We start from the raw sequence: 25,683 nt of genomic DNA on the forward strand, positions 1-25,683 counted from the left end.
TAGATGAAATAGCTGTATAAACTGATATTAGTTCTTTACAATTTAAGTGCTTGATTTTGTTTGCTTGGAAGTGTTCTATACTCCTTTTTTTTCATTAGGTCAAAGGTAAAGAAAGTCTTCATTAGGGTTTTTTTTTAATCTTCGGCTGATTTGTAATATAACATTTGGAAAAATTCTATTTATAAACTGGTGTAGGCTATACATTTAATAAAAAATATTTATATAACATAATTTAATTTGAAAAAAAAATTTAAAAATCTGAATCTTACAAAATAGATTTTACCATTTAAATGATGTGGATGAGATACTTTATGTATCAATTTGAGCATTAAGAATAGAATAATTCAATATTATTTTAGTGAGTGGGGCCATATAAAAAACTTGGGTCTATTTATTTTTTTATTTTCTAGAAAAAATGCAGATGTTAATGGCAAAGGACATTTTCTCTAAAGGAGAATCACGGGTATATATACGGTCAAAGAAATATAGAGAGAATGGGAAGAAAATACAAGTTTGAAGATGAAATTGCTCAAGAGTCATTTAAAACCACTTTTTGATCCTACATACTGCGTACGTACACAAGACTCGGGGTCGTCAAAATTTGTTACCGTGTCAATGTTTATATTTAGATGTGACATTTGTATAATATTATTGAAGTGGTTGAGACTGATATATCAACGTACGTCTGTCACATTAATTATTTAAAAAATAATGTGTACCCAAAGATGAGGCATTAAATTATTATTTGATTTCGCACAAAAGTAGAACACATGGATAGCCTACTCAAAGTTGGACACCCTTTGATGCCATGACCTTCACAGCCCTTGGGGCTCAGGCCATCATCGGTAGACAGGTCACAGAACGGCCAAGTCAATCCTGGCTTGTTCGGACTTGGCTATTCAAAATAGGCAAAGAATAATTTTACTTCTCATTTTTTTGTCTTTTTTTTTTTTCATTTTTTCTATATTAAGTATATAGTGTATGAATAATAAATAGAACAACTCAATTAATTTAGCAAGAATAAAATAAAATAAAATGATAAAAATAAATAATAATTTTAAAATATATAAAGTATGTGGTGTGGAATGATGAGTAGCATCTTGAAAAACATCTTAGCTTGTTTTGACACAAGTACGAGCACCAACCCCTTTCACACGTACGAGCACACGACATCATTTGAACACTACAAGAAATTAGGTTTTTTCTTAAAAATTTTAAAATCGTCACAAAAAAATTCGTCTCAAATAGACGTTATTTATGGCGATTTCTAAATTGTCACTTAATTTTAAGTGCGAAGATAGAAAATCATGGAGGAAAATATATAATTTACTTTTGCCGCGACTTTTGTACTTTTTGCCACTAATTTTATCATCATAACAAAATATTATTAAAATTAAATTTCCGTCGATTAAAACAATGGCCACAATACATCCTATTTACGGCCGTAAAAACCTTAGCAGCCTCCACAACCCAATCCCAAAATCCTTAGCAGCCTCCACAGGCCTGATTTATTGTAGTCGAATGCTGACTCTTCCTGCGTGACCCCAATCCCAAAATCCTTAGCAGCCTCCACAGCCCCTTCCCTCTGCTTCTATCCTCGTTGCCTTTGATCATTTCATCGCATTGAACCGAACGGAACATCGATGATTGCCTCCTCATCCGACTCTGTCTCATCTTCATATCTTTCAGCTCCATCTCCGTAGGAAACCTGGTCATCCCAAACATAAACAAATACCACCGGGACTTGGACGAAGATGCCAGCATCGACACCTTCCCTACTGAAAAATCACAGTTACTAGTACCGTAAACATAACCTTTTGATGAAGGTAATGCCAAATTTTTTGAGTGTTCATCTTCTGGCAGCTTCGAGAATTTTGAGGAGCTCCTTCTTTTGTTGAAAGAGAGTGATTTCCATCGAAGAAAACCCGTCTTCGCGTGATTTCGCTTTGTGTTGGTGGTGCTTTCTTGGTTCTGTGTTTTTTCGGGTTCGGGTAGGTCTTTGCAGGGGATGAGTTTACCGCAGAAGATGATGTTCTTGTTCACTGTTGTTGCACAAGTAGAGGCGGTGAACTCCTCGCTTAAGAACTCGAACAAGTCATTGTCATCGGACAAGCTTTGATCTTCTTTTGAGTAATCATCCCAGTTGGATGCGTCACTGTAGATGGGAAGATCACAAAAAGAGAGTGTTTCTTCTGCCTCATATGAATCTTGCAGGTCGGTGTTTTCTTGATCTACTGGGTCTTGGTAAGGTTCCTGAACTGCCATGTTGCAGGAACTGAAAGAGTCGCAGGAGAATTAAATGGATGATCCAAAGTGAAGAGGCTGAGCAATGGAGGAATAGTTTGTGCTCCAATCGCTTATTGGTCTCGTGTCTTCTAGCTTGGTGATTGGGGGACCTGAATGAACTACCCATATATATAAGGAGGGAAAAAGGATATTATAATGAATTTAAAATTGAAAAATAATAAATACACGTCACATTATTTACACTAGTATGCATATTTAGAATGCACATTTAATGTGGACCCTAACATTGTCCATATAAGGAGGTCCTCGGGGCTGTTGATAGTGCTTGTGCCTTCTAGAGGAAAAGAAATATAAAACCTGAAAAGAAAATTTATATATGCTAATAAAGGAGTACTTTTAAATTATAATTAGCTAGGCTTCTAGAAAAGCGGGCGGTGAAAAGTTGAGAAAACAAATTGAGTTAATATTATTTGAGATTTGTTATACATCAGTCACTATTTACCTTACATTTTATATTTGACAATTTTTTTTTTTCTTCATAGGGTGGGGTGTAAGGGTGAATAATGGCTGATAAGAAGAATTATTTTTATTCTTTACTACCGTTTGAATTTTGAAATAAGATATATAGTATACACGTTACTTAAATGAAGATTCAATTTATAATACTTAGATTTTAATTTTTTAAAATTAAATTATGTTCCGTAAATATGTTATTAGATGTATTAATTATCTATACAGATTTATAAATAAAATTTTCCAAAAAATATTAATACGTATTTATTTTATATAGCACTAAATGTGTAACAAATATCATAGGATTCATAGTATATATCTCTCATTTAGAAATTTCAAATTTAAACAAAAACACAAAATTTGATCAAGAACTCAAGGGACCTTTTTTCGTCATGCAGGATATATACTTGGATAGACAGACAGTCTTCTAGATGATTTTAGTAGCATTTATTTTGGGTATGGAGGCTGCAGTATTTGTGTCCCAAGTAGTTGTAAATTCATGTGGTGATTCATCCGGTGGGCCGGAAGGAGGCGGCCGGCTGAGTTGATCAGGTCATGTGGAACTTCTTCAGCTTGGTGGTGTCCCCGGCCACTCACTTCTGTTCAATTGGCAGACAGCTAGATGACATGGATGTGAGATGTGTCACTCCTCCTCGTTGGACTTTTCCCATGGCCCTTCCAATTTGGTGCTATTCAATCTTTGTCCTGCATGCTAGCTCTTCCGGCTATTCAATCGCGCGTGGCATGATATAAGTCAGTAAGATTTTATGTAACGAAAGTACAACTGATATTCAAATATAAAAAATCAAACCATGACTTTCTAAATACTATCACGCGTTAAACTTTAACTAAATTTGATCGATCAAGCTCAAGAATTTATTTAACAGCTGAAAATCTTCGCAAACCGTCCAACAAGTTTTGAGGTTTTATACCGTTCTAGTTATATATTTAGTTTGTTTACTAACTCTTGCCCTGTTTTTCAGCTTGTCTCTAGAACTTTGATTACTGGTTTTCAACTGCTGCATGCATGACACGGTCCGGTCAAATATTCCCTAGCTGGGAGGATATGAATGATCAAGATTCAAGATAGAGGACAGAAGTAAAATAGATTGGCTTTTCCAAACGTACAAAAAGGGATACGCCATTGAATTGTGAATATATACCAGCTCGAATATCGGTGAATTTCATGTCATCTGGTTCTAGGTTAACGACTTTACGTGAAATAAGATGAGTTAAAATTAAAATTAAAAATTAAATAAAATATTATTAAAATATATTTTTTAAATATTATTTTTATTTTAAAATTTAAAATTATTAAATTATTTATTTTATTTTATGTAAAAATTTGATAAAGTTTTAATTATTAGATTAAATGAGATAAAATGAATTAAAAGGAATTGTAAAAACAAACGAAGCTGTATCATTAAATACATGCAAATCTCGCGTGTTCTAATTGAAAAAAATAGAGTCTATTATTAAAAAATAATATTTTTATGAGCATCAGATTTACTCTTTTTTTTTTAAATAAATACGCAAGACTTGTATATCTTAATATACTTTAAATGTCATTTCTCCTTTTTATTTTTATTTTTTTTTTACTGTAATTTCTGTTTTCATGAGAAAATACATTTATTATTTGCAATGCATAAAAGCTAGGTGGGGCAAGAAAATGATTGAATCTAAAGACTATTTCTATATGTGCATCATCCGTACTACTTGTCAACAAAAATATTGAAAATTTAATGGAAAAATCAACAATATTTTGCTGGATGCCAAATGTGTCAACCTAATTTAAAATATATATATATATATATATATTTTTTTTTTTGAGTAAAATGTGCGTTTTGTCAATAATTAATTACCTTAATTTATATAATTTATGCGAGTAGCATTTCTATATTAGCCAGGTGAGATCACCAACCAACCAGTGGTACCTTGCCTCGTGGCATCTTCTAGAGTGATAGCGAATGCACAACGTCCCTTGGTCAGTGAGTCTACGAGGTCTACTTTTCAGGGTCAGTCCATGCGGTCTACCGGTAGAAATATGTTGAATCTATGGCGTCTGTGAAAAGTCGAATAGAACATGAGATTGTAGTATCTTTTTATTTTTCTTCTTCGTTTTTTTTTTTTTTCCCAAGACTACTAGAAGCTATTTGTTTTAGGGCTGATTTGAATAGTTAGATTAACTCTTCATTGTGTCAAGATTTGGAGACCATATCTTGGGGATGACTCCAAAAGATTATTGCACAAGTAACAAATTTAGAACTCTTCCTATTCATTTTGGCTCTATACCCAACTAAAAATAAGGACATTCAATAGGAAATTTGGATCTGCCAAATTGAAAGTCTTAAAATAGATGTTTGGAGATTGAAATGAGATGAAAAATCTGAAAATAATAGTAAAATAATTTGTATATAAATAGATTTGATCTTCCTTACTTGAGGATTTCGTCGTGATGTTGTTGTTTGTGCTTCCTTTCAGGTTTTTATTATATTTAAATAAGTTTGATACATTGTATTATGGATTTGAGATTAGGTTATTTTTATGCCTGGATTTTGGTTTTATTGAATATGTGCAACATCGAGGTGTTTGGTTGTAACCACGATTTTCATCTATACCACAAGTGAGAGTTATCAATAAAATTGAGGTATCATTCTCTTTTAAAAAAAAAAAATTGTGAATAGTAGTAAAAAAGTTTGAGTTACAATATTTTATATTGTTTTAAAAAATGAGAGATAAATGTTGAAAAAAATATTATAAAATTAAAATATTATTAGAATATTATTTTTATTTTGGAACTTGAAAAAGTATAATTATTTATTTATTTGTAAATTTGGAAAAGTTCTAATAATTAATTTGAAATTATTTGTATTTGAATGAAGTTTAAGAAAAAATAAGATGTAATGAGACGAGATGAAATTGAATCAAAACGATTTTCAAACATGTCTAATCGAGTTGGAAGATCCACCCCTTGTCAACTTGTTTGATTGCTGAGGTGCGGATGGTTTTGTTAGAATTTTAAAACCGAACATTGAATTACAATGCCCATTTCGTTAAAACAGAAACCACAGCATGTCGTCTCGGACGACACAATGAAATTGAACGACATTGATCGGTTTGATAAAATAAAGACAACACGAAAGCTTGCACCGTCGAGACACCAGTTGATATATCTCAACATACCCACAAACATTGAACTCCAAGAAACAGATCAAGAAATCAAAAGCTTGGCCTGCAAAATGCAATTGCAAAAATAGTTACATCGCGGCAATGATCGGGAGTGATATTTGTCTTCTAAAAAGCAAGCATAATTTTAGCGGCAACACCACCAGAAACAAAGTATGCTGAGATGATGACAGTAACATTATATATTATCAAAAGAATCTTGGGATAACATCCATAACCACCAAAAAAGTTGATTTTATAGCTACTTAGAACAGAAAAATATATACACTTGATCTTCTAATGCCATCTGAGAACATTTAAAGGAAATCTGCGCGCCAACAAGCTCGAACCTGGTCCTATCGCATACCCTTTCACTTTAAAAAAAAAAAGGCATCTAAAAACTCTTTTGCAGCTTGAAAGTTCATCGTGGGACATTAACAAGCTTTGCACGTCGAGTTTTTGGATCCACCACCACTCGGAGACCAAGTCCAGTTAATTCGGGCACATCAACAGATCCTTGAAGCTCCAATTCTGCTACCGCTCGCTGATTTTCTGCATTCTGCTCCAATAGATTCCTCACACACCAAATGCCCCATTCCCTCAAGAACGGATTATCTTCATCTGTAACACACTGTTGCAAGAGCAGAGGAATCCCATTCTTATGCCTAATTCCATCTTGTATATGTTTTCTCCCATATACACAATTGCCAATGACGGCAACAATGTCTCTCCTGAATCCCTGGTAAAGACAAGGCTTTGATGGAAAAGAACTTGCTTTGTCTTTCTCCTCACCCTGTTCGAGGGATTTCCTTATTATCCCCGGCGGCTCAAGCTCACCAAGTAAGCATAAAAGCAATTCTACGAGTCCAGAGGATAGTAGTAGCATATCAGCAGCATCTACTGAATCCTCCTCCTTTGAGCCTCCCATACTTTTGGAGGCACAAATATCTCTCAAAATGGTTAGTGAGTATCCAAGAACATCTATTGAAGCAGAGCCTGTTGGAAGACCAGACTTGCATCTCGGAATAGAAATAGTAAATCCAACAGATCTCTTGAATATCTCAAAAACGAACAAAGCAAAATCATTAGGGACAAAAATCTCATCAATCCGTTCATTTAAGATCTCTGATACAATTCTAGAAAGAAATGCTTGTTCTGGCGAGAAACTATCATCTTTAAATTCAGTATCTTCGCCAACAAGGCTTAATTTGGAGAACAATCGAGGGTAGTGGGGTTCTTCTAAGCAGATCCTTGAAAGGATCAACTTCAACCAATCCTCTCCAAAACCAACTGTTAAGACAACCAAGCAAAAAGAACACAGAAATATAGTTTAAAAAGATAACAAATAAACACACACAAATGTAGATGAAAATAACAACTTATCAAAAAAATGTAGATGACAATAACCACCCCAAATTACCTGCAGAAGCCGTCCGTACAATTTCTTCCACAATAGGCAATCCAAAGTCACTACAAAGCTCCTCAAACAGTCTCGTGCTTCCATCGCAGCAAGCATAAAGAACCATACACAATGGATCACAAGTCTTTTGGCTTCGGACTCTCGTGAGGAGAACAAAGTCATCCGGAAAGAAACAATTCCAAACAGCACACTGATGTTCTTCTCCAGCCAAACATACATTCGCCAATACCTGCAACCCCATTTGCACAGTCACATAATCTGGATTGGACAGAATCACAGCAGACCTCAAAATTGTGGAAACAATATCAACTCCCTTTTGTTCAATAAATGCGTCCTGATTAGCAACTTCACCAGCACACAGATTTCTGAGGACCTTTAAAGATGAAGTGAGAAGGTGACAACCAGAAGGATAAGGGAGAGACTGACTGAGCTGAAGAACTGTCGACAAGATCTTCTTGGAAGCAAGGTCCTTGCGGCCAACATCGGTTCTAGAAGCTTTTATAAGATTTTCTAATGCTTCTTCCAAGGAATATGAGTTTGAAGCACCGAGTAATGGGGAGAGTATATCTTGTGGGAGAGAGAACTCCAATGATGCATCCTCATCCATTACTTCACAAAAGGCTATCTATTTTGATTTTCAGAGATACTAAAACAATGCCTTCTAGTAACTAAAGAACTCTATATTTTATCCTGAAAAGATAGGTTACAAACAATCAAAGCACTTTCAAGAAAAATTTAAACATCCATGTGCAAGATTTCAATTACAAAAAATACCCATTCTATGTGTCTGGCAATCTGAATAGAGCAAAACCGAAGCTCAGTCAGAATTAAACTTCAATTAAAATATATATTAACAATTGAGATGGATCAGTCAGAATATGAAGCAATTCTAATCCAGTTCTAAAATCACATGCACAACCATATGAGATAATAACCAGTCATAAGAAATGGGCTTAATATTTCCTTCTCGAGATTCTGCCCTAAGGCAATGTGTTGGAGGAATAGACGAGGATTTATTGGTGGTAATATTATATTAGCTTTCCAAACCAATCAAATTTGATGGGCATCGCCATTGGTTAATCATATATTAACCGAAGAGTCAGGGTGCAAATGGACTGTTGTGCACAGGCCGACGTGTCACTTCCATGAAACTCCCGTGCACGGTACAAAGTTTTTTTTGTTTTTTTCAGGCCGTCCCCCAACCCACTCAAAAACCTCCTACTCGTTTTGAGAAAAAGGATTTCAAATGGGGGATTGTAATGCAAAATCCCATGTTATACCAAGGCATGCAAAAATATGTAGGAAAAAAAAAACAACCATCAAACAATTATATGGGGCATTCAATCAAACAGTTATTGGGCATTCTGTGAAAACCAGGATAACTTTATTCAAGGAAACTATATACAATACAACCCAAACCCAAACCCAAATACAAGCAGCCAAAATTCTTGTAATTTGCTACAAAAAAAATGTTGCTTCATGCTCTGAATAGCATATTAACATTCCACCAATTATCTAGAAAATTTAGGAACCCTAGAAATTTGAAGAACCAAAGAAATTAAACATAAAAAATTTCGATTACCTTAGAGCTAGGGAGAGAGTTGTTGCTTGGATATCTGACAGTAACGGATTCAAGGAGAGAGAGAGGTCCCTAGAGGACCAAAAAAGGGGCACAACCGAAAATTGGGGGGGAGGGGAGAATTTGGGGGAAACCTTGGGGAAGCGAGAGAAAAGGAAAATGCTGCATCAACCGAGGCTGCAGCATTACAAAAGTCACCAACCGATTGATTTTTTTTTTATTATTATTATGTTTTATTTATTTAATTGTTAAGAAAGTATTTTTAAATTAATTTTTATTTTATTTTATTTTTTAAAATATTTAAAAATATAAAAAGAATTATATATAAAAAAGCTGGTGACCACTCTCGTGCTAACACAACTTGAGAGAAAATGGTGGGTACTGGGTGAACCGTGAGATGAACTCTGCCTCTGGTCTGTGCACACCGTGCAAGTATCATTTTCCAATTCAGCACCATGGGCACCTACTCTATTCGAATTCTCACCAAGGGAATTTACGTAAACTCAATACAAGCAACTGTCGTATATCAATTCCAGCGAACCTACTCCCCCATTCTGCTCTCGGTCTTGTTCAAACACAGTATAATAAATAATCAAACACTAATAATCAAATATAACAAAATAAATAATCAACCTAAAGTTTCATGAGATATTGCCCATATAATATGAAATTGCTCAATGAAGCCCATTTTCAAAAATACAAGTAATTATAGTGCATTCACAAAGAGTATGAAAAAAGGAAAAGCATTAAGGAATGATGGAGAAGTTGAAAAAAATAAAATATGCTAACTGTCAAAGAGAAGTATTAAATGCAATCCATCATCCTCTCATTATGCTAACAATGCTCACAATCTATAGATTACATTAGACAGAGAAGTGCTACAGATGCTCCCAATATTACTGGCTCCAAATATTGTTGATAATGCAAGTACCAATATGATGAATAGAATCGTACGCTTTACCAAATTAATAAAGGATCAGATCAGAGTTTGTAAACAAACTTGGCTCTTTCTTTTTATTCAGGACTGGGGTGTGAGAAATACATATTGGCATGCGATTCCATGACCCTGCTAGTTGATCCCAAGTACTATGACTTTTTCACAAGAAGCTTGGTTTCAAAGACACACTACTGGCCCATTCAACTTAATTTACACAAGCACAAGTTATTGCAGAAACGGCAAGCAAGTTCATTCAAGAGGATTTGAAAATGGATATCAGGAATATTAGATCATGAATAGTGAAAGCATAAGACATATTTTGGAACCGAGTCCCGATCGAGGAGCATATAATATCAGTCTCTGCTTCCCAACTCAACCCAATCCAACCCAACATGGATCCCCACCCCAGACCACAACTACAAGTCTACAAGCGTCAAGCAGAAAGCAAATTTGAAGTTAACAAGAAAACTACTCAAAATGAAACAAAACCCTCTAAACAATCACTAACCCAAAATGAAACAAAACCCTCTAAACAATCACGTACCTCACACAAAACTAACCCAACATAGACCCAAATTGGAAAGAGAGAGATGATGGGGTCATGAGAAAATGCCTCAAGCATTTGCAAACTCAGTCATGAAATTTGAGCATAAAAACTTGAAAACAGACCAAATCGGAATAAAAAGAAGAGAACAAACCTTGGAGTCAAGAGGATGAGGCGACTCGGCGACGACGATGGTGGGGTCACGAGGATGACGGCGTTTCTTCGATCGGCAGTTCGGCACTGAGGAGGGAAGCTAGTGTTCCGTCGGCAGAATCGGAACCGAGAGGGGCGGGGGGATGATACGAGGCAGGGCTTTTAACCCTTGTCTTAAAACGGAGTCGTTTTGCGTTTGATCTTTTTTTAAAAAAATGGATACCGAACCCGGACCGGTTTGACCCGGATTGTACAACCCGGGTTCCGGCCCGAATTTGATCCGGGCCTAAATTCGGAATCAGAATCTAGTTTTCTGACTTCCGGATCTGGCCGGAAAAAATCCGATTCAGATGAAAAATGTTACGTGTAACATGTTTGTATTTTTCTTGGGTTTTAATTAATTTTGGGAAGCTTAATCAGGAGGCATGGGTGAGCATCTTTTATTTTATTTTTTTAAGCTTATTTGTTTTCACAGATCATGCCTCATTTGTTTTTATAATTATTTTTATTTATTTTCATATCATTATAAAAAAAATTTTAAATTTTTATACAAAATAAAATAAATAATTTAATTTTTTTAAATCTCAAAATAAAAATAATATTAAAAAAATATATTCTAACAATATTTTATTCAATTTTCAATTTTTATTTCAACTCATCTTAAAAACTAACTAGACAAATTTGATTTGAATTTCAACCTTCCTTTGGTTTTAGACACAAAGACATCTTCAATTTTTTTTTTTTTTTAATCAGTTAAAGAAAAAAACTTTGAAGAGAAATCACGCCGAGAAAAGCGAAAAGCACGACTCGCTTTGGAAAGAAAGCGCAAAAGCATCAAGCTTGTTTCCAACATCAGGTAAAATAAAGTATAAGTTTTTGTTATTTTCTTTTAAACAAGTTGTATCTTTTATTTTTTTCCTTTGCACTGAGGAAAAAATTTGTTTGGCTGTTATTCTTTTGTATAATGTGAATTTCATGCTAACAGGAATATCAAAATCTTAGGAAAAAACCTGGGAGTTCAAACTCAAGAAAGGTGGGCAGATTGAATAATTTGTTAGATCAAAATGTACAGGAGACAAATATTTTACAAGACATAAGCATTCGGAGACATCTAACAAGCCACTGTTTGTGCACTACAAAAAATAGCAGTTTCGTTCTAAAGTAAGTTTCGTCACAAATTCATCACAATATCACTGTCTGGGAAGTTATTTTGAGACGAAAATTTGAGTTTCGTCTCAAAACATTTTTTAAGATGAAATTAGAGAAAACCATTCGAACGAAAAAAATTTTAGCACGATTTTATTTCGTTCCAGAAAGGCGGTCGAACGGTAAAATTTTTCTGTTCGAACATCTAAAAATGATCAAACGGGTTGGATTATTTGTTCGATTAAATAAATTAGGTTCGAATGAGTCTCTGTTCGAACATCACCATTTATGTTCGAACTTTATACAATGTTTGAACGTATATAGTTAAATGTTCGAACTAAAGATATTCACGTTTGAACATATGTTTGATAGTTTGAACTTCGATTTTGACGTTTGAACATTTTACTATTTAAATTCGTTCAAACATTTAGTGTATTTTGGTATGTAATGTTCAATTTGTCTGATGATTGTTCGAACGTCGTTTACGCACTATGTTCAAATGTCTTTATTACACTGTTCGAATGGTTCACTTATTAACTATTAAAATGATTTTTGTGCGTTCAATTGGTATAATATCTTTTTAACCCATTAATAGAAAATAGAATACACATAATTAACATTTTAAAATATAATAGTACATGTTCAACTAACATAAAAGTAGTCTCATAAATGCAAACTAACTAAATAAAACATTAGTTCTCATAATACAAAAGACAGTTGAAAATATGATCTATAAATTAAATTAGTTGCTTAGAGGCTTGAATTGTTGTGTAAGCATATGCATTTGGAGTTGCATTTCTCTCCTGAACTCCGCTTGTTGCTCTTCTTGTTGTTTCATTCGCATTTCCAAGTCAACTTGTTGGGCCACTAATTCATGCTAGTTTGTCCTGAATTCTTTAATCTCTGACCTAGCTTCCTCTAATGTTCTAGAAGTGTTGGAGACATTACTAGATGATGAGGACGAGTTAAAAGGCTTGACGCAACGACCCAGAAACCTCCAATAGCCTAAACGTAGACCTAGAACCTTCGTAAAAATTTTCACATCACTTGTTGTGGAATTTCTATCAGTTGCAAATTCAGCACATAGTACAAACATTTTTTTCTTACACATAAGAGAAATAATTAATATTGCTACAAATGTATAAATACATTTAATTAAAAAAGATAATAATACTTACATAATTTTCACGGCTATCGGAATGAGTCTACTCTCCATTACAATTAGTATGTGATGCAACATATGATTTTTTCAGATCGTAATTGTTATCTGAGTCTTGTTACATGACAAATATTTTATAGATATAAAGTAATTATAATAAGACAAAGAATAAACTTGAGAAAAAAATAAACTTACCAACTTTTTATAGAGGTGATGGAAAGATCTTGAACCTGCATAGTGATGAATCTTTAAATTTAATTTATTTGTTTTGTTCATAGAACTTCGCTCCTACATAGAAGTTGTAAATATTAGCAAGAAAAATTATAAACCATGACATGTAAAACAAATTATTTATTTACCTTAAATGCAAGATCCTCAAAAAGTTTATCCTTGAAAAGGATGTTGGCATGCATCATCCTTGTTCTCAAACTTATTGTAATGCTCATGACATTTGGCCTTACATTTTCGAAATGCATTACACATAAAATTTTTAACAATCTTGCACTCCTCCATTCGACCAAAATTTAGTTCGAAATCATTTTTAAAAAAATAAAACTCACGAACAAATTAATTGCGTATTCTATATTTTGCATAGACATTAAATAATTTGATAAATGATTAAACAATTACCAAATAGCGCTTCTTAACAAGCTCTTTGTTATCTTGGGAAAGCTTATGCCATAAACTCATAGCCAAAGGTGCATAAGTTCGGGTAAGAGCACTCACATGAGAATCAAGCCAAGATGCTAGTTCTTCTTCACCTCCAGAATGATTTTCAGGAATGTTAACCTTAATCTTACTAACTCTACGATATTTTTCCAACATCACGCCTCTAATAGTGCCTCGACCTTGAAGAGATTGTACATTTAGCTCTAACAAACCATATTTATAGTACACATAAAAGAAATTATAGTTAGTATTTACTATGCTTATGTGTGATTTATCTTAATTAAAACAATATCATATAAAAAAATTTTCTTGGTCTAGAGAGTTAATCTCTAGTGCTAAGTCAATTGGAGAGCTAGGCATGGGTGGAAATGAGATAGGAACCTCCTTCATCTTGGGTGACATGATTTCAAAATACTGATACATGCATTACATAAAAGATTTGTCATAAAAGTGTCATGTGAATACAAAACAAATCAATCATCTCCGTATCAGTTTCAGTGGACCATTCGCCATCCTCATCTGTAGATACTTTAGATGAGTCCACGCTTTTCTCAGCAGGCTCATCAACAATTTCAGCCTCAATACCTTTTCTATGCAAATGAATCATCTCATACTGATTTAAATCTACAAACAAGTTGAAGACAAACTGACTCTTTTGGTATGCTTCTTGAGTAGAGAGATCATCTTCATCTTTGTTTTGTCTCCTCGCCTTGGGGATGATATCATATATATTTCCTAGAGAAAACATTTATACAACTCGCTATTTATTTCCTAACTCAGGAACATCTGAGTAGAATACTTGACTTATACTATATGCAGGGGACATGCCATATATTGTTGAGCGTGTCTGGGAGCTGATCGAACTAATCAACTCCTCCACCCTATCACGAAGCATGGAACACTCAAGACTTTGTCTTCATGCTCCTATTCTAGAGCAGGTCGATACTCAGGGAAATGCACACCCGACAGATAGTGGAGTATTGGCCGGTTAGACATCCACGCAGGTCGTGGCATCACGCATTGCTACTTGTGATGAGATTGCAGATACAGTGCATGCAGAGACCCGCGCATAGACATTAGAGGTGATTGATGCAGTGAGTATAGAGATCCGTAGTGCTATCTCTGACTTACGTACAAAGATTAATGTTAGCATCTTCAACTTACGTACAGAGATTAATGTCATATCTGTAACTAAGGTCAAGATCAGTACTCGGCTAACATAGTTAGAGATACGCCTAGCTGTAATCGAGGATGTGGTTAGAGAGTAGGGTCAATAGAGACACGCTCATCTCTATATCTTTTATTTGTGTTTTGTTTTGTTTTATATAGACAATATTTTGTGTTTTGTAAAATTAATTTAATTATGAATGATCTTTTTTTTTCTAAATTAATTATTGTTTTCTATTATATATTCTTTAATTGAAAATTTTAATAAAATTAAAGTCACCGTTTAAACGGAATATATACCATTCGAACGTTTCTCCATTCCCGCCAGATATTTCTGCAAGAAATTAGCATTCAAACTCTTTATTTTGCATTCGATTGATTGACCTATTAGTTCGAACGGTATAGTAATGGGTTCAAACGATAACTGAATTTCCCGCTAAATTTAGTAACTTAACTCACCAATTTCGCTTTCCATCATAAATAATATCCGTTTGAACATTGATTAATCTTAACATTCAAACGTTGTTGTATGTTATTCAAACAGTAAGTCAATGTCCCGCTAAATGTTGTCACTTAACACGCCAAATTCTCGTTCGATCATATATAATATCCATTTGAATGTTTATTTTATTATGTTCGAACGTGTAATAACCTGAAATATGGCTAGATTACATCTGTGTTTATTTTCGTTGTCTTAGTAATATTTTAAGACCATGGGAATAGGTCTAGTTGGATATACGCCTTGGATTTATAGATAGCAACCCAAACCTAAGAGAAGGCCAAATAAGCCCATGTATATTTCTGCCACCACAAGAAACCCAAACCCAAAAATCCTAGTAACGTATGGCCCATGACCAAAAGCCTTTACTACAAGTGCCATGTGTCATGCATGCATAGCACTATGTACCTGGACGTGATAGTGGGCTAAGAGAGAGAGAGAGAAACGTGTTTGGGAAGCCAAGGGAAGGCATGCACGCCAACCCTAACTTGGTTGCCACATGTCATGCATGCAAGAGGCCTTCTAGATGAGAGAGAGGGGAAATGACCTAGAGAAGACCAAGAGACTTTCGGCCAACTCATCCAACATGCCTACACCATACCACTTGGCAAGGGTTTGAAGTTCTAAGATGGATTTGCATAGGGAAGTGGCGCCTAGGGAAGACCAAGCAGATTTTCAAGAGGGATTTACATAGGGAAGTCCAAGAGACGAAAAGGAGGGTTCAATTTCCTACATCACACGCCCATCGAAGAGATTTCTTGAGACATTGCCACTTGTCAAACATGCAAGAACTTTCTAGAAGGAATAGGAAGGGACAACTACCCGAAATGACCAACCTACCCTCACTTTTTCGGCCACTACACCCAAAGGCACACTCACACACGCCACTTGTCACCTTAGGGTTACAAAAGAGATTCTTGGAAAATGAAAAGTCACCATGGGAAGGGGCACTAGAAGATGAAGGATCACATGGGAATTGGGGGAAAGAGATGGATGGCTAGGGCAAGGCACAAGCCTATGACATGTGTCACACATGCAAAACTTCACTTTTGGAAGATGAAGAGACATATAGATTGATTTACCTTGCTACCCTAAGATACATTGTCTTTAGATGAAAATAGAAGGGGCATTGAGGACAAAAACATTCGGCCAAGGCAAGGGGCACACGCCCAAGTAACCTTTCCACCTTCCCAAGACAATCCAAGGATTTGGAAGGGGAAGAGACATTCGGCTAAAGGGGGAGAAAAGATTACACTTGTCCTTCATGCATTGGACCACAAGCAACCAATGAGAGCTTGAGAGAAATTCTATAAAAGGGGAAGAGAGATACATGCCCAAGGGTTCTTCTTCCCTTGCCATTTTCAAAATTTGCTTATGCTCTCAATCCTCCATACCACTTCACACCAACACTTGAAGATTTATCACATTTCTCTCACTTTCCTTCCAACCAAACAAGAGAGGTTACTCTTGTCTACGTTCAAGAGAGGAACACGACACTAGCAAGAAGAAGGCTACGGTGATCTCTTACTTTCTATTTTTCTCTTCACACCACTCACGCTTAACTCAAGGAGATGATGAATCTCCAAAGAGTTTTAGATTTTCAAAAAGCACACATTAGTCCAAGGTTAGGATTTTCGAGAAAAGAGAGGGAGTCGAAATCTTGAGGACTTAGAACACCTCCACACATTCGACCACCCACATGAACCACACACATGTTTAAGATCTAACCAAGAGTCACGGATTTTGAAGGGTTTTCATGTCTAAAAACCCTAGAACCGAATGGTCTTGGAGTTTCTATGAACAAGAGACAACCCGAAACCACACACACTCATACACACAGATTAGGGTTTTTAAAACCCTTGTTCTCAGCCTCTTCGTTCAACTTTCAACTTGTATGTTTTAAAAATTCTCTCTATACAAATTTTCCCTCCAAAAAAACCCTAGCCTTCAACCTTTCGTCGCCATCCCACTGACAGTAATGCCGTCGGCCCTTCTAACCCTAGCCCCCATCCCCATGACTTTGCCTCCACCTCTCTCTCGCACAAACAGTAATGTCGATACGCACCCATTTCCTCTAGCCCGACGAGTGTCTTTGCACAGCCAACACAGAAAAGATCGCCGACCCCCGACGACTTCGCTGAGGGTCTTCCAGTGTTGGCAGGCTGCCGACGACACATTTTTCTACTAGATCTATGTTCTGCCGTTGTATTTCTGTCATTCCCACAGGCGGCTGATCGGTGTTTCCAGCACATCCACCTACACAAACAAGTCCGGCAACTCCTGCAAGGGACTTCCGACGCCGGTTACATCTCCGACAACTGAGTTCTTTAGTAGTCTGGTTTTTTTCGCCGCACTAATCTGTTTTTTTGGGTCTCGCTCCAACGATGGGAAGTTTGATCAGGTGAAAGGTGTTTACACAGCTTCGGGAGGGTGTTTATACGATGGGGACTCTTAAACACCTTTTAATAGAATCAAAGGTGTTTATGTTATCTATGGAGGGTGGAAATTATTGTCATATCACAGAAAAAGGGCAGGAAGGTAACCAAGGAGATGGTGCTCAGTCATGCCAGTGCTTGTTGGCTGGACAGTATAGTGGAAGAATGTAATTTATTGGAGGGAAGGAAAGACTTCTTCAAGACATATAGGGATGGAATCAAAACTCTGTTTGCTCATAGGAGATTGAATTCTTTTGGGCATTTTTTGGAAGTAACTGACTATGGTGGTGGTAGAGGGGTCGTGGTGTCTTAGCGATCCCGGAAGGAGTGGAAGGAAAGGGTTGGAAGAGCTTTTCTATGGAGTTAAATCAGAGTTTGGCTAAGAAGGCTCCAGTCCATGCACCACATATAAACATAGAGGTAGAGAAGGGGAAGGACAGGCAGTCCAAGTCATATGCAGAGGTGGCGGTGGGTGGTGCAAGGAAGAGGGCGGTAGCGCACGCAGTTCCGAGTCATCCTCTGGCGATTGATCAAAAACACAAAAAGGGAGGCATGGCAAGGGTACTTTCAGCTATCCAATTACCTAAAATTGTTAGTTGTCCAGGAGAAAACGAGTTGCAAGGATATCTACATAGCCTAAAAAAGGAGGTAACGGGTGTGAATGAGGATTTGAAATTATTTAGAAAGGAGATAAAATCTTGGATTTTTAAGATAATCAAAGGTTTGGACCTGGGGTTGGGCCAATGTATGAGGCCTCTAAAAATCGAAAAAAGGAAGGCTGATGGTGTAATAGTTTGAGGCCAGACAAAGGGAAGGCCAAACTTGGGTTGGGCCGCTTAAGCCCAAAATGGAGGCCGAAGCTCCATGGGCCCATGTTTAAGAAGGGCTCCACCTCTGGGCCAGTTTCAAGGTCCAATGGAAGTCCTATGACTGATAAGACCCTTATCTCGGGGTCGGTAACCTCTGTCGTCTATCACGACCCGTACACAGGTATTCCTTCGTCAGTGACAACAGCTCCTATGCAGAAATGCATGCAAGCTTCTACAGAACACTTGGAAGAGGTTTATGACTTGTCCCCCATCATAATGGTGGAGAAGGCGATATGTAGGGTATCTAAGAAGTCCACGACAGGAGTAGAGTCTGTGGAAGGCTTGGAGCACAGTGGGAAGACACAAATAAAAACGATGTGTCCCTTAGCTCTGGTTCCGTCCCGTGATCATGGTGTAACGCCAACGTCTAAAAGGTCTATCAAAGTTGCACACACAGGCCGCTAGAGGTGAAGGGACTTGCTGCCAACCCAAAATCTCCAATGGAGAGTACCATTGGTGTTGTTGAGGAGGCACAAGATTTGAGTAAAGGTTTATCATTGGTACCGTTTGGATCTACATCGGGGGAAGACGTTGTCCCCTTGGTATCTCTTCCTCCATTAAACAATATAGATGAATCATCTTCGGATTGGATTTTGCGAAAGGTTAATGAGATTCAGCATATTGTGGGAATCTCACATAGAGGATGTGAAAACCAGTTTAAAGCTCTAATCACTGCGATTGAGGCAAGCCACTCGCGTGATGTCAAATCAAGTTTCAAGAAAAACAGGGAGTTGAAGCAATCAACTATGACGCTAAGGGTAGTAGCTCAAGTTGAGGGCATAGAGGTTGATGTATGTTGGGAAGTCTTTCGCATAGAGGGTATTTTGGGAGGAGTGATTTATGTTGGGCTATGGGAAACAGGGGGTTGGGGTTGGGGTTGGAGAAGGGTGAGTTATTCTATCTCGGGCTTGATGTATGTTGGGTAGTTTTTTGCGGGCTTTTGGGGCAATAGGAGCTCTCTAGTATGGGTTAGGGATTTTCTTATATACATCTAGTGTACTTGGTTTCTCCTATTGATATATATATATATATAATATTTTTACTTATAAAAAAATAAAATAACCCTTGTTCTAATGATTTGTACATACAATTTATAGCTTGTTATTTGTTTTCCCGAAAGATTTTTGTAAGTATACACTCAACCTAGTTTGGCAAACATACGTGTAAATCTTTCATCGTTATTCTCAACTTTGATTGTTAATCTATGTTTTACTTGGTTGAACATATTGCTTTGACTTGTATAAGATCATGAGAGAAGTTATATGATTCGGATCTATGTTGAAAATGCCATGAATCACATGCTTATGTTTCGGTTTTGCTTGAGGTTGTGTTAATGTTTCACATATCATGAAGTTTCGACTATTGTGATGTTGTATGTTTCGGATTCCTATGATGTTGCACCATGATTTCATGTTTGATTTATCCATACCATGACCATTGTCTATTATGCTTCAAGTATGAAACATGTTTCAGTGAAAATTCTCCATGTTACATACCTTTTGATGTTTAGGCCAAGACATATTTATTTATGTTCATGAAATTATTTTGATGTTTCTCATGTCTCATGTTATCATGCCATGACTTGCTTACATTATGTTTAATGAGTTCATTCACGGCATCTCACGTGTCACGTGTCTAGTATGAGAATGAACACGTCTTAAGTCTTATGCCACATGCATTTGGGTAAATGGTCTTTTTAAAAGAAAAAGAGAAAAGTGTCTAAAATATTTTATCACGACCCCAAATGCTAGAACGGGGGAATGTCCTGGTAGAACTCATCTATCCACTCTGGAGTACTTAAGAATAGAGTGGTAACCCCTGGGTCAACAAAGAACAGTCGACATGCCTCGAATGGATCTTTTTGGAAATGATGCCGAAGTGAGGTAACACCTAATGCTAGTGAGTGTCATGACTAAGGCAAATAACTTGATGAAGTATTGTCATGTTATAATGATATAAATATGAATAAGATGTATTCACCGCGATGTACGGACCGTTGGTAGTGCGGTAACTAGCAGGAACACGCGGTGCATAAGGGAGCCATGATATATCCATCATGTGTTATAAGAACAAGGCAATGAACCTACATAATACGGATCGCGTGATATGATATGATATGATATGATACGTTACGGATCACGTGATTAACAAGATATGAAATGATGACAAAATAATATTTTTTCCAAAAAGTCAAAGAATCTGTTACATGTCTTTTGAAAAACATCAAGTGCATAATTCAAGTTTTGGGTCACGTCATGTGTCAAGTACATGTTCATGCATGCATTCCATGGTTTGCCACTTGTATGCTTATGTTAATCATTGTATGTTATATGCTTACTTGCTGAGATTTCTCGAAATCTCATTATGATAGTTTTCACTACTATTCCCTACCCGGAATGGTAGAAGTTGTGACATGTACCCTAGACTCCATAAAATCATGAACCTAGATGGCTCCATGATAGAGGACAAATATACCATGAAGGTTGGTCACGACTTTACTACAAATGTTTTAAAGTACACGGCCCCGCTTCTCAGGGAAATATTAGCTAGCATTAGTGATACCGAGATTGATGCTACGCATACCAACCCAACGAAGAAATTAAGATTTTGGTGGAATATGGAGTAGTTGTCAACTTTCCTTAAGCGAGCCTTTGGGACTATGGCTAAAGCAAAAGAGAGAACAAAGGACTTAAGGCTTCTGGCACCCGAGCCTCAGAAGTCACATGGGGTCTTTTGGTGCTTGACTCCTGATGGAGCCATAGTAATGAAGAGATCGGGAATCTAAAATGTTTTTGCTGAAAAGACATAACTTGAGGTTTACTTTTGTGGAAACAAATTTTTATGGTCCCGTGTTTTGGGAAATATGAACATATACATCTTATGGGTACTTTTGAAATGAAATCTTATGATGATGACAATGTTTGGATTATGTATAGTTTTACGGTACAATGTGCTAAGGCAATTGCTTTAGGCATTGTCTAGTTTCACCCGAACCATATATATTCCGCTGGATTACTTATTGCATACTACTAGTATATCTAGGAGCATTGCATATTATCTGTCATGTATGAGGGGTATGTAACTATGTGTTACATGTTCCGGCATTTCAGTCACCGACCAATCCTAAGCGGGGGTTGGGGCGCCACAGAATGTAAAGGAAAGGATGTATGAGGAGAGGAGGATGAGATATTATGAGAGGAGGAAGATTGGAGAAGAGAAAGAAGAGATGAGGAGAGGACAAGAAGAAGGAGGAAAGGAGGATGAGGGAAAAAACTGGTGATAAAAAAAGATAGGAAATCTTTTGCTATGAGATTCCTTTTAGTAATAATAACTGTTAAAATAAAGTTTCTAAAATTAAGCATGGCAAAAATAATGCTTCAAATAAACAAAGTAGATCAATAAAAAAACCTAAATACGTTTACCTAACTCTATGAAATACATAAACAAAACAAGTGCATTCCTTCGTCAGTCTTTACAAAGTTGGTTGCTACATTGCTAATGCTGGGTCAACCATCATGCAAAACATGCACTATTAGACAATCAACAGAGCCACAAATTTTGCAACTAATGAAAGAGTATGATTAATCTACAAGGAAATGTAACAAACCGCGAGTTTATAAAGGACAACGTTTGAACTTCCTTATTATTAAAATAATATAATGTAAAATAAAATGGACAGCTCATGAAAACTTGCCAATAAGAAACACAAAGCTTCTAAAATACTATACCTGGTGATTCCTTGTGCAGATACCATAGTTAGCTTGTCATAATATAGTTGGTTAAGCTTTCAGTGTAAACTGTGTAACTAACATTTTTTTTTATAGTAGAATATAAGTCATCAGATAAAAAATGATAGAATGAAATTTATCCTGTAATCTGCCATCAAATTATTTACCTTTGTCGTCAAAATGAGGATTATAATTTTGAATATAAAATGACAAAATAATTACCTAAATCAACATTTTTTCATCTTTTCATCTTAGCATCAAAATGAAAGGTATTCCTGAATGAAGGGCAAATACCTATAAATAGTAATTTATACAAACAAAATGATAAATACAAAATGCCATCAATAGACCAACAGAGTGTCTACCCCCATAGGATCAAAGCTAAATGTTAGCCACTAAATCTATCCAATGAACGATGTATAAGCCTAAAAACCTCCTCACAAAATCCCAAGGTTTGGAAATTAAATTTTAAAACCCTTAAGAATCGCTAAAGAAGTACTAAAAGTATAATCATATCCAAACAAAAGTAATATAATATTTAAAAATATAACATAAAAATAGTATATTTAGGACGAAGAAATCTAATATTTTTTTTTATATATAAGTTAAGAGAAATGTAAAATTAAGACAGGATGAGGGGAGAAAAGGAGGAGAGGAGAAGAGGAGTAGGCGATGAGGGGAGAAGGAAGAGTGGAGGAGATGAGGAAGAGTGGATGAAGGAAGAGAGGTGGAAGAGAGCAAGAGAGACTAATACAAGAGAGGAGGAAAGAACAGCAAAGCGAGGAGGAAAGGAAGAGCGGATGGAGGAAGAAAGGAGGACAAGATGAAGAGGAGGAGGAGAGGAAGAGATGAGGAAGAGTGAAGGACAGAGGAAGTAGGAGAAGTGAAGGAAATGAAGAGATAGGAGATGAGGAAGAGAGGAAGAAGAGTGGAATAAAGGAAAAAATGAGCAAGAGTAGAGGGCGGAAGAGACAAAGAAATGATGTGGGAAAAAACTAGTAAAAGCAAATTTAGAAATTCCTCTACTATGCTATTAATTTTAGCAATAATGACCGTTAAAAATAAGTTCATATTAATATGCATTGCAAAAATAATGTCTTAAATAACACAAAATAAATCAATACAAATACCTGGAATCGTTTACCTAACTCTATAAAATACATAAACATAGCAAGTACTTTTCTTCATAAATCTTTACAAAGTTCATTGCTATATTGCTAAAACCGGATAACCTGGCTTGGAAAACCTGCTCTATTATACAATCTTACAGAACCACAAATTTGCAACTAATGGAAAAGTATGACTAATCTACAAGGAAATATAACAAACCTTGAGTTAATGAAGGACAATGTTTAAACTTCCACATTATCAAGACAATATAATGTAAAATAAAATGGAAAGTTCATGCAAACATGCCAATAAGAGACATAAAGTTTCTAACATTACCTACCAGGTGATTCTTGGTAGAATACCACAATTAGCTTATCATAAGATAGTTGTTGAAAGCTATCAGTGTAACCTGTATAACTACCCATCATAATCGTAAAATATATGTCATCAAATAAAAAGTCATAGAACATAATTTATCCTATAATCTACCATTAAACTACTTACCTTTGCAGTCTATATGAGGATTATAATTTCGAATAGAAAACGACAATACAATTACCTAAATCAACCATTCTTCATCCATTAAGTTTTGCATCAAAATGAAAGGTATTCCTAAATAAAAGGCAAAGACTTATAAATAGTATTTTATACAAACAAAATGATAAATACAAAAAATGTCATCTATAAACCTACAGAGCGTTCGCCTCCATCGAATCAAAGCTGAATGCTAGCCATTAAGTCTATCCAATCAACGTTCTATATGCCTAAAACCTCCTCACAAAATCTCAAGGTTCGGAAATTAAATTTTAAAACATTTAAGAATTGCGAAAGAAGTACTAAAAGTCTAATCACATTCAACCGAAAATAAAATAATATTAAAATATATAACAAATAAATAGTATATCTAGGAGGAATAAATGTTAAATATTAAGAGATGATGAGAGGATAAAAGAAGAGTAGGAAGCGAGGAGGAGAGAAGAAAGAGTGGAGAAGATGAGGAAGAGTTGAAGGAGGAAAGGAAGTGGAATAACTTGTCATGGAAAACCGAATAACTTGTCATGGAAAACTTACTCTATTATACAATCTTATAGAACCACAAATTTGCAACTCATCGAAGAGTATGACTAATCTATGAGGAAATATAACAAACCTTGAGTTAAGGAAGGACAACGTTTAAACTTCCACATTATCAAGAAAATATAATGTAAAATAAAATGGAAAGTTCATGCACACATGCCAATAAGAGACATTAAACTTCTAACATTATTTACCTATTGATTCTATTGGCAAAATACCACAATTAGCATCTCATAATATAATTGTTGAAAGCTATCCGTGTAACATGTATAACTACCCCTCGTAATCCTAGAATATATGTCGTGAAATAAAAAGTCATAGAACACAATTTATCCTGTAATTTGACATCAAGATATTTACCTTTGCAGTCTATAAGAGGATTAAAATTTCGAAGAGAAAACGACAATATAATTACCTAAATCAGCCCTTCTTCACCCCTTCATCTCTGCATCAAAATGAAAGATATTCCTAAATGAAGGGCGAAGACTTATAAATAGTATTTTATACAAACAAAATGATAAATACAAAATACCATCTATAGATCTACGTAACGTTTGCCTCCATCGGATCAAAGCTGAATGCTAGCCACTAAGTCTATCCAATCAACGTTCTATATGCATAAAACCTCCTCACAAAATCTCAAGGTTTGGAAATTAATTTTTAAAACACTTAAGAATCGCGAAAGAAGTACTACAAGTCTAATCATATCCAACCAAAAATAATATAATATTTAAATATATAACATATAAATAGTATATCTAGGAGGAATAAATGTTAAATATTAAGAGAAGATGAGAGGATAAAAGAAGAGTAGGAAGCGAGGAGGAGAGAAGAAAGAGTGGAGAAGATGAGGAAGAGTTGAAGGAGGAAAGGAAGTGGAAGAGAGCAAGAGAGGTTGAAGAATGCAAGAGAGGAAGCGAGGAGGAAAGAAGAGGATGAAGAAGCGAGGAGGAAAGAAGGAGTGGAGGGAGGAAGAGAGGAGGACAGGATGAAAAGGAGTAGAGGACGGGAGGAGTAAGAGTGAAGAAGAGGAAGTAGGAGGAGAAGTGAATGAGAGGAAGAGATGAGGAAGGGAGGAGGAAGAGATGAGGAAGGGAGGATGAAGAAATGTGAAAGTAGAGGGAGGGATAGAGGAAGAAATTATGTGGGAAAAAACTAGTAAAAGCAAATATAGAAATTCTTATGCTATGCTATTAATTTTAGCAAAAATGACCGTTAAAAATAAGTTCCTAATAATATGGATTGCAAAAATAATGTCTCAAAGAA

The 25,683-nt window shown here is 35.8% G+C and overlaps 2 protein-coding genes across 2 annotated transcripts; both read right to left on the minus strand.

Annotated features, from left to right (window-relative positions):
* Window positions 1–1,348: 1,348 nt before the first annotated feature.
* LOC109000323 lies at window positions 1,349–2,379 on the minus strand. Its single transcript, XM_018977156.2, has one exon. The coding sequence runs from the start codon at window positions 2,263–2,265 to the stop codon at window positions 1,486–1,488; it is 780 nt and encodes a 259-aa protein (XP_018832701.2). The 5' UTR covers window positions 2,266–2,379; the 3' UTR covers window positions 1,349–1,485.
* A 3,694-nt stretch (window positions 2,380–6,073) lies between these two features.
* On the minus strand, window positions 6,074–10,706 carry LOC109000376 (ataxin-10-like). Its single transcript, XM_018977225.2, has 3 exons — window positions 10,560–10,706; window positions 7,346–8,035; window positions 6,074–7,215 (listed from the first exon to the last, which is right to left on the minus strand). The coding sequence occupies exons 2-3, from the start codon at window positions 7,950–7,952 to the stop codon at window positions 6,347–6,349; spliced, it is 1,476 nt and encodes a 491-aa protein (XP_018832770.1). The 5' UTR covers window positions 7,953–8,035; window positions 10,560–10,706; the 3' UTR covers window positions 6,074–6,346.
* Window positions 10,707–25,683: the final 14,977 nt, after the last annotated feature.

This window comes from Juglans regia, chromosome 11, assembly GCF_001411555.2.
Source record: "Juglans regia cultivar Chandler chromosome 11, Walnut 2.0, whole genome shotgun sequence".
NCBI classification, from domain to species: Eukaryota; Viridiplantae; Streptophyta; class Magnoliopsida; order Fagales; family Juglandaceae; genus Juglans; species Juglans regia.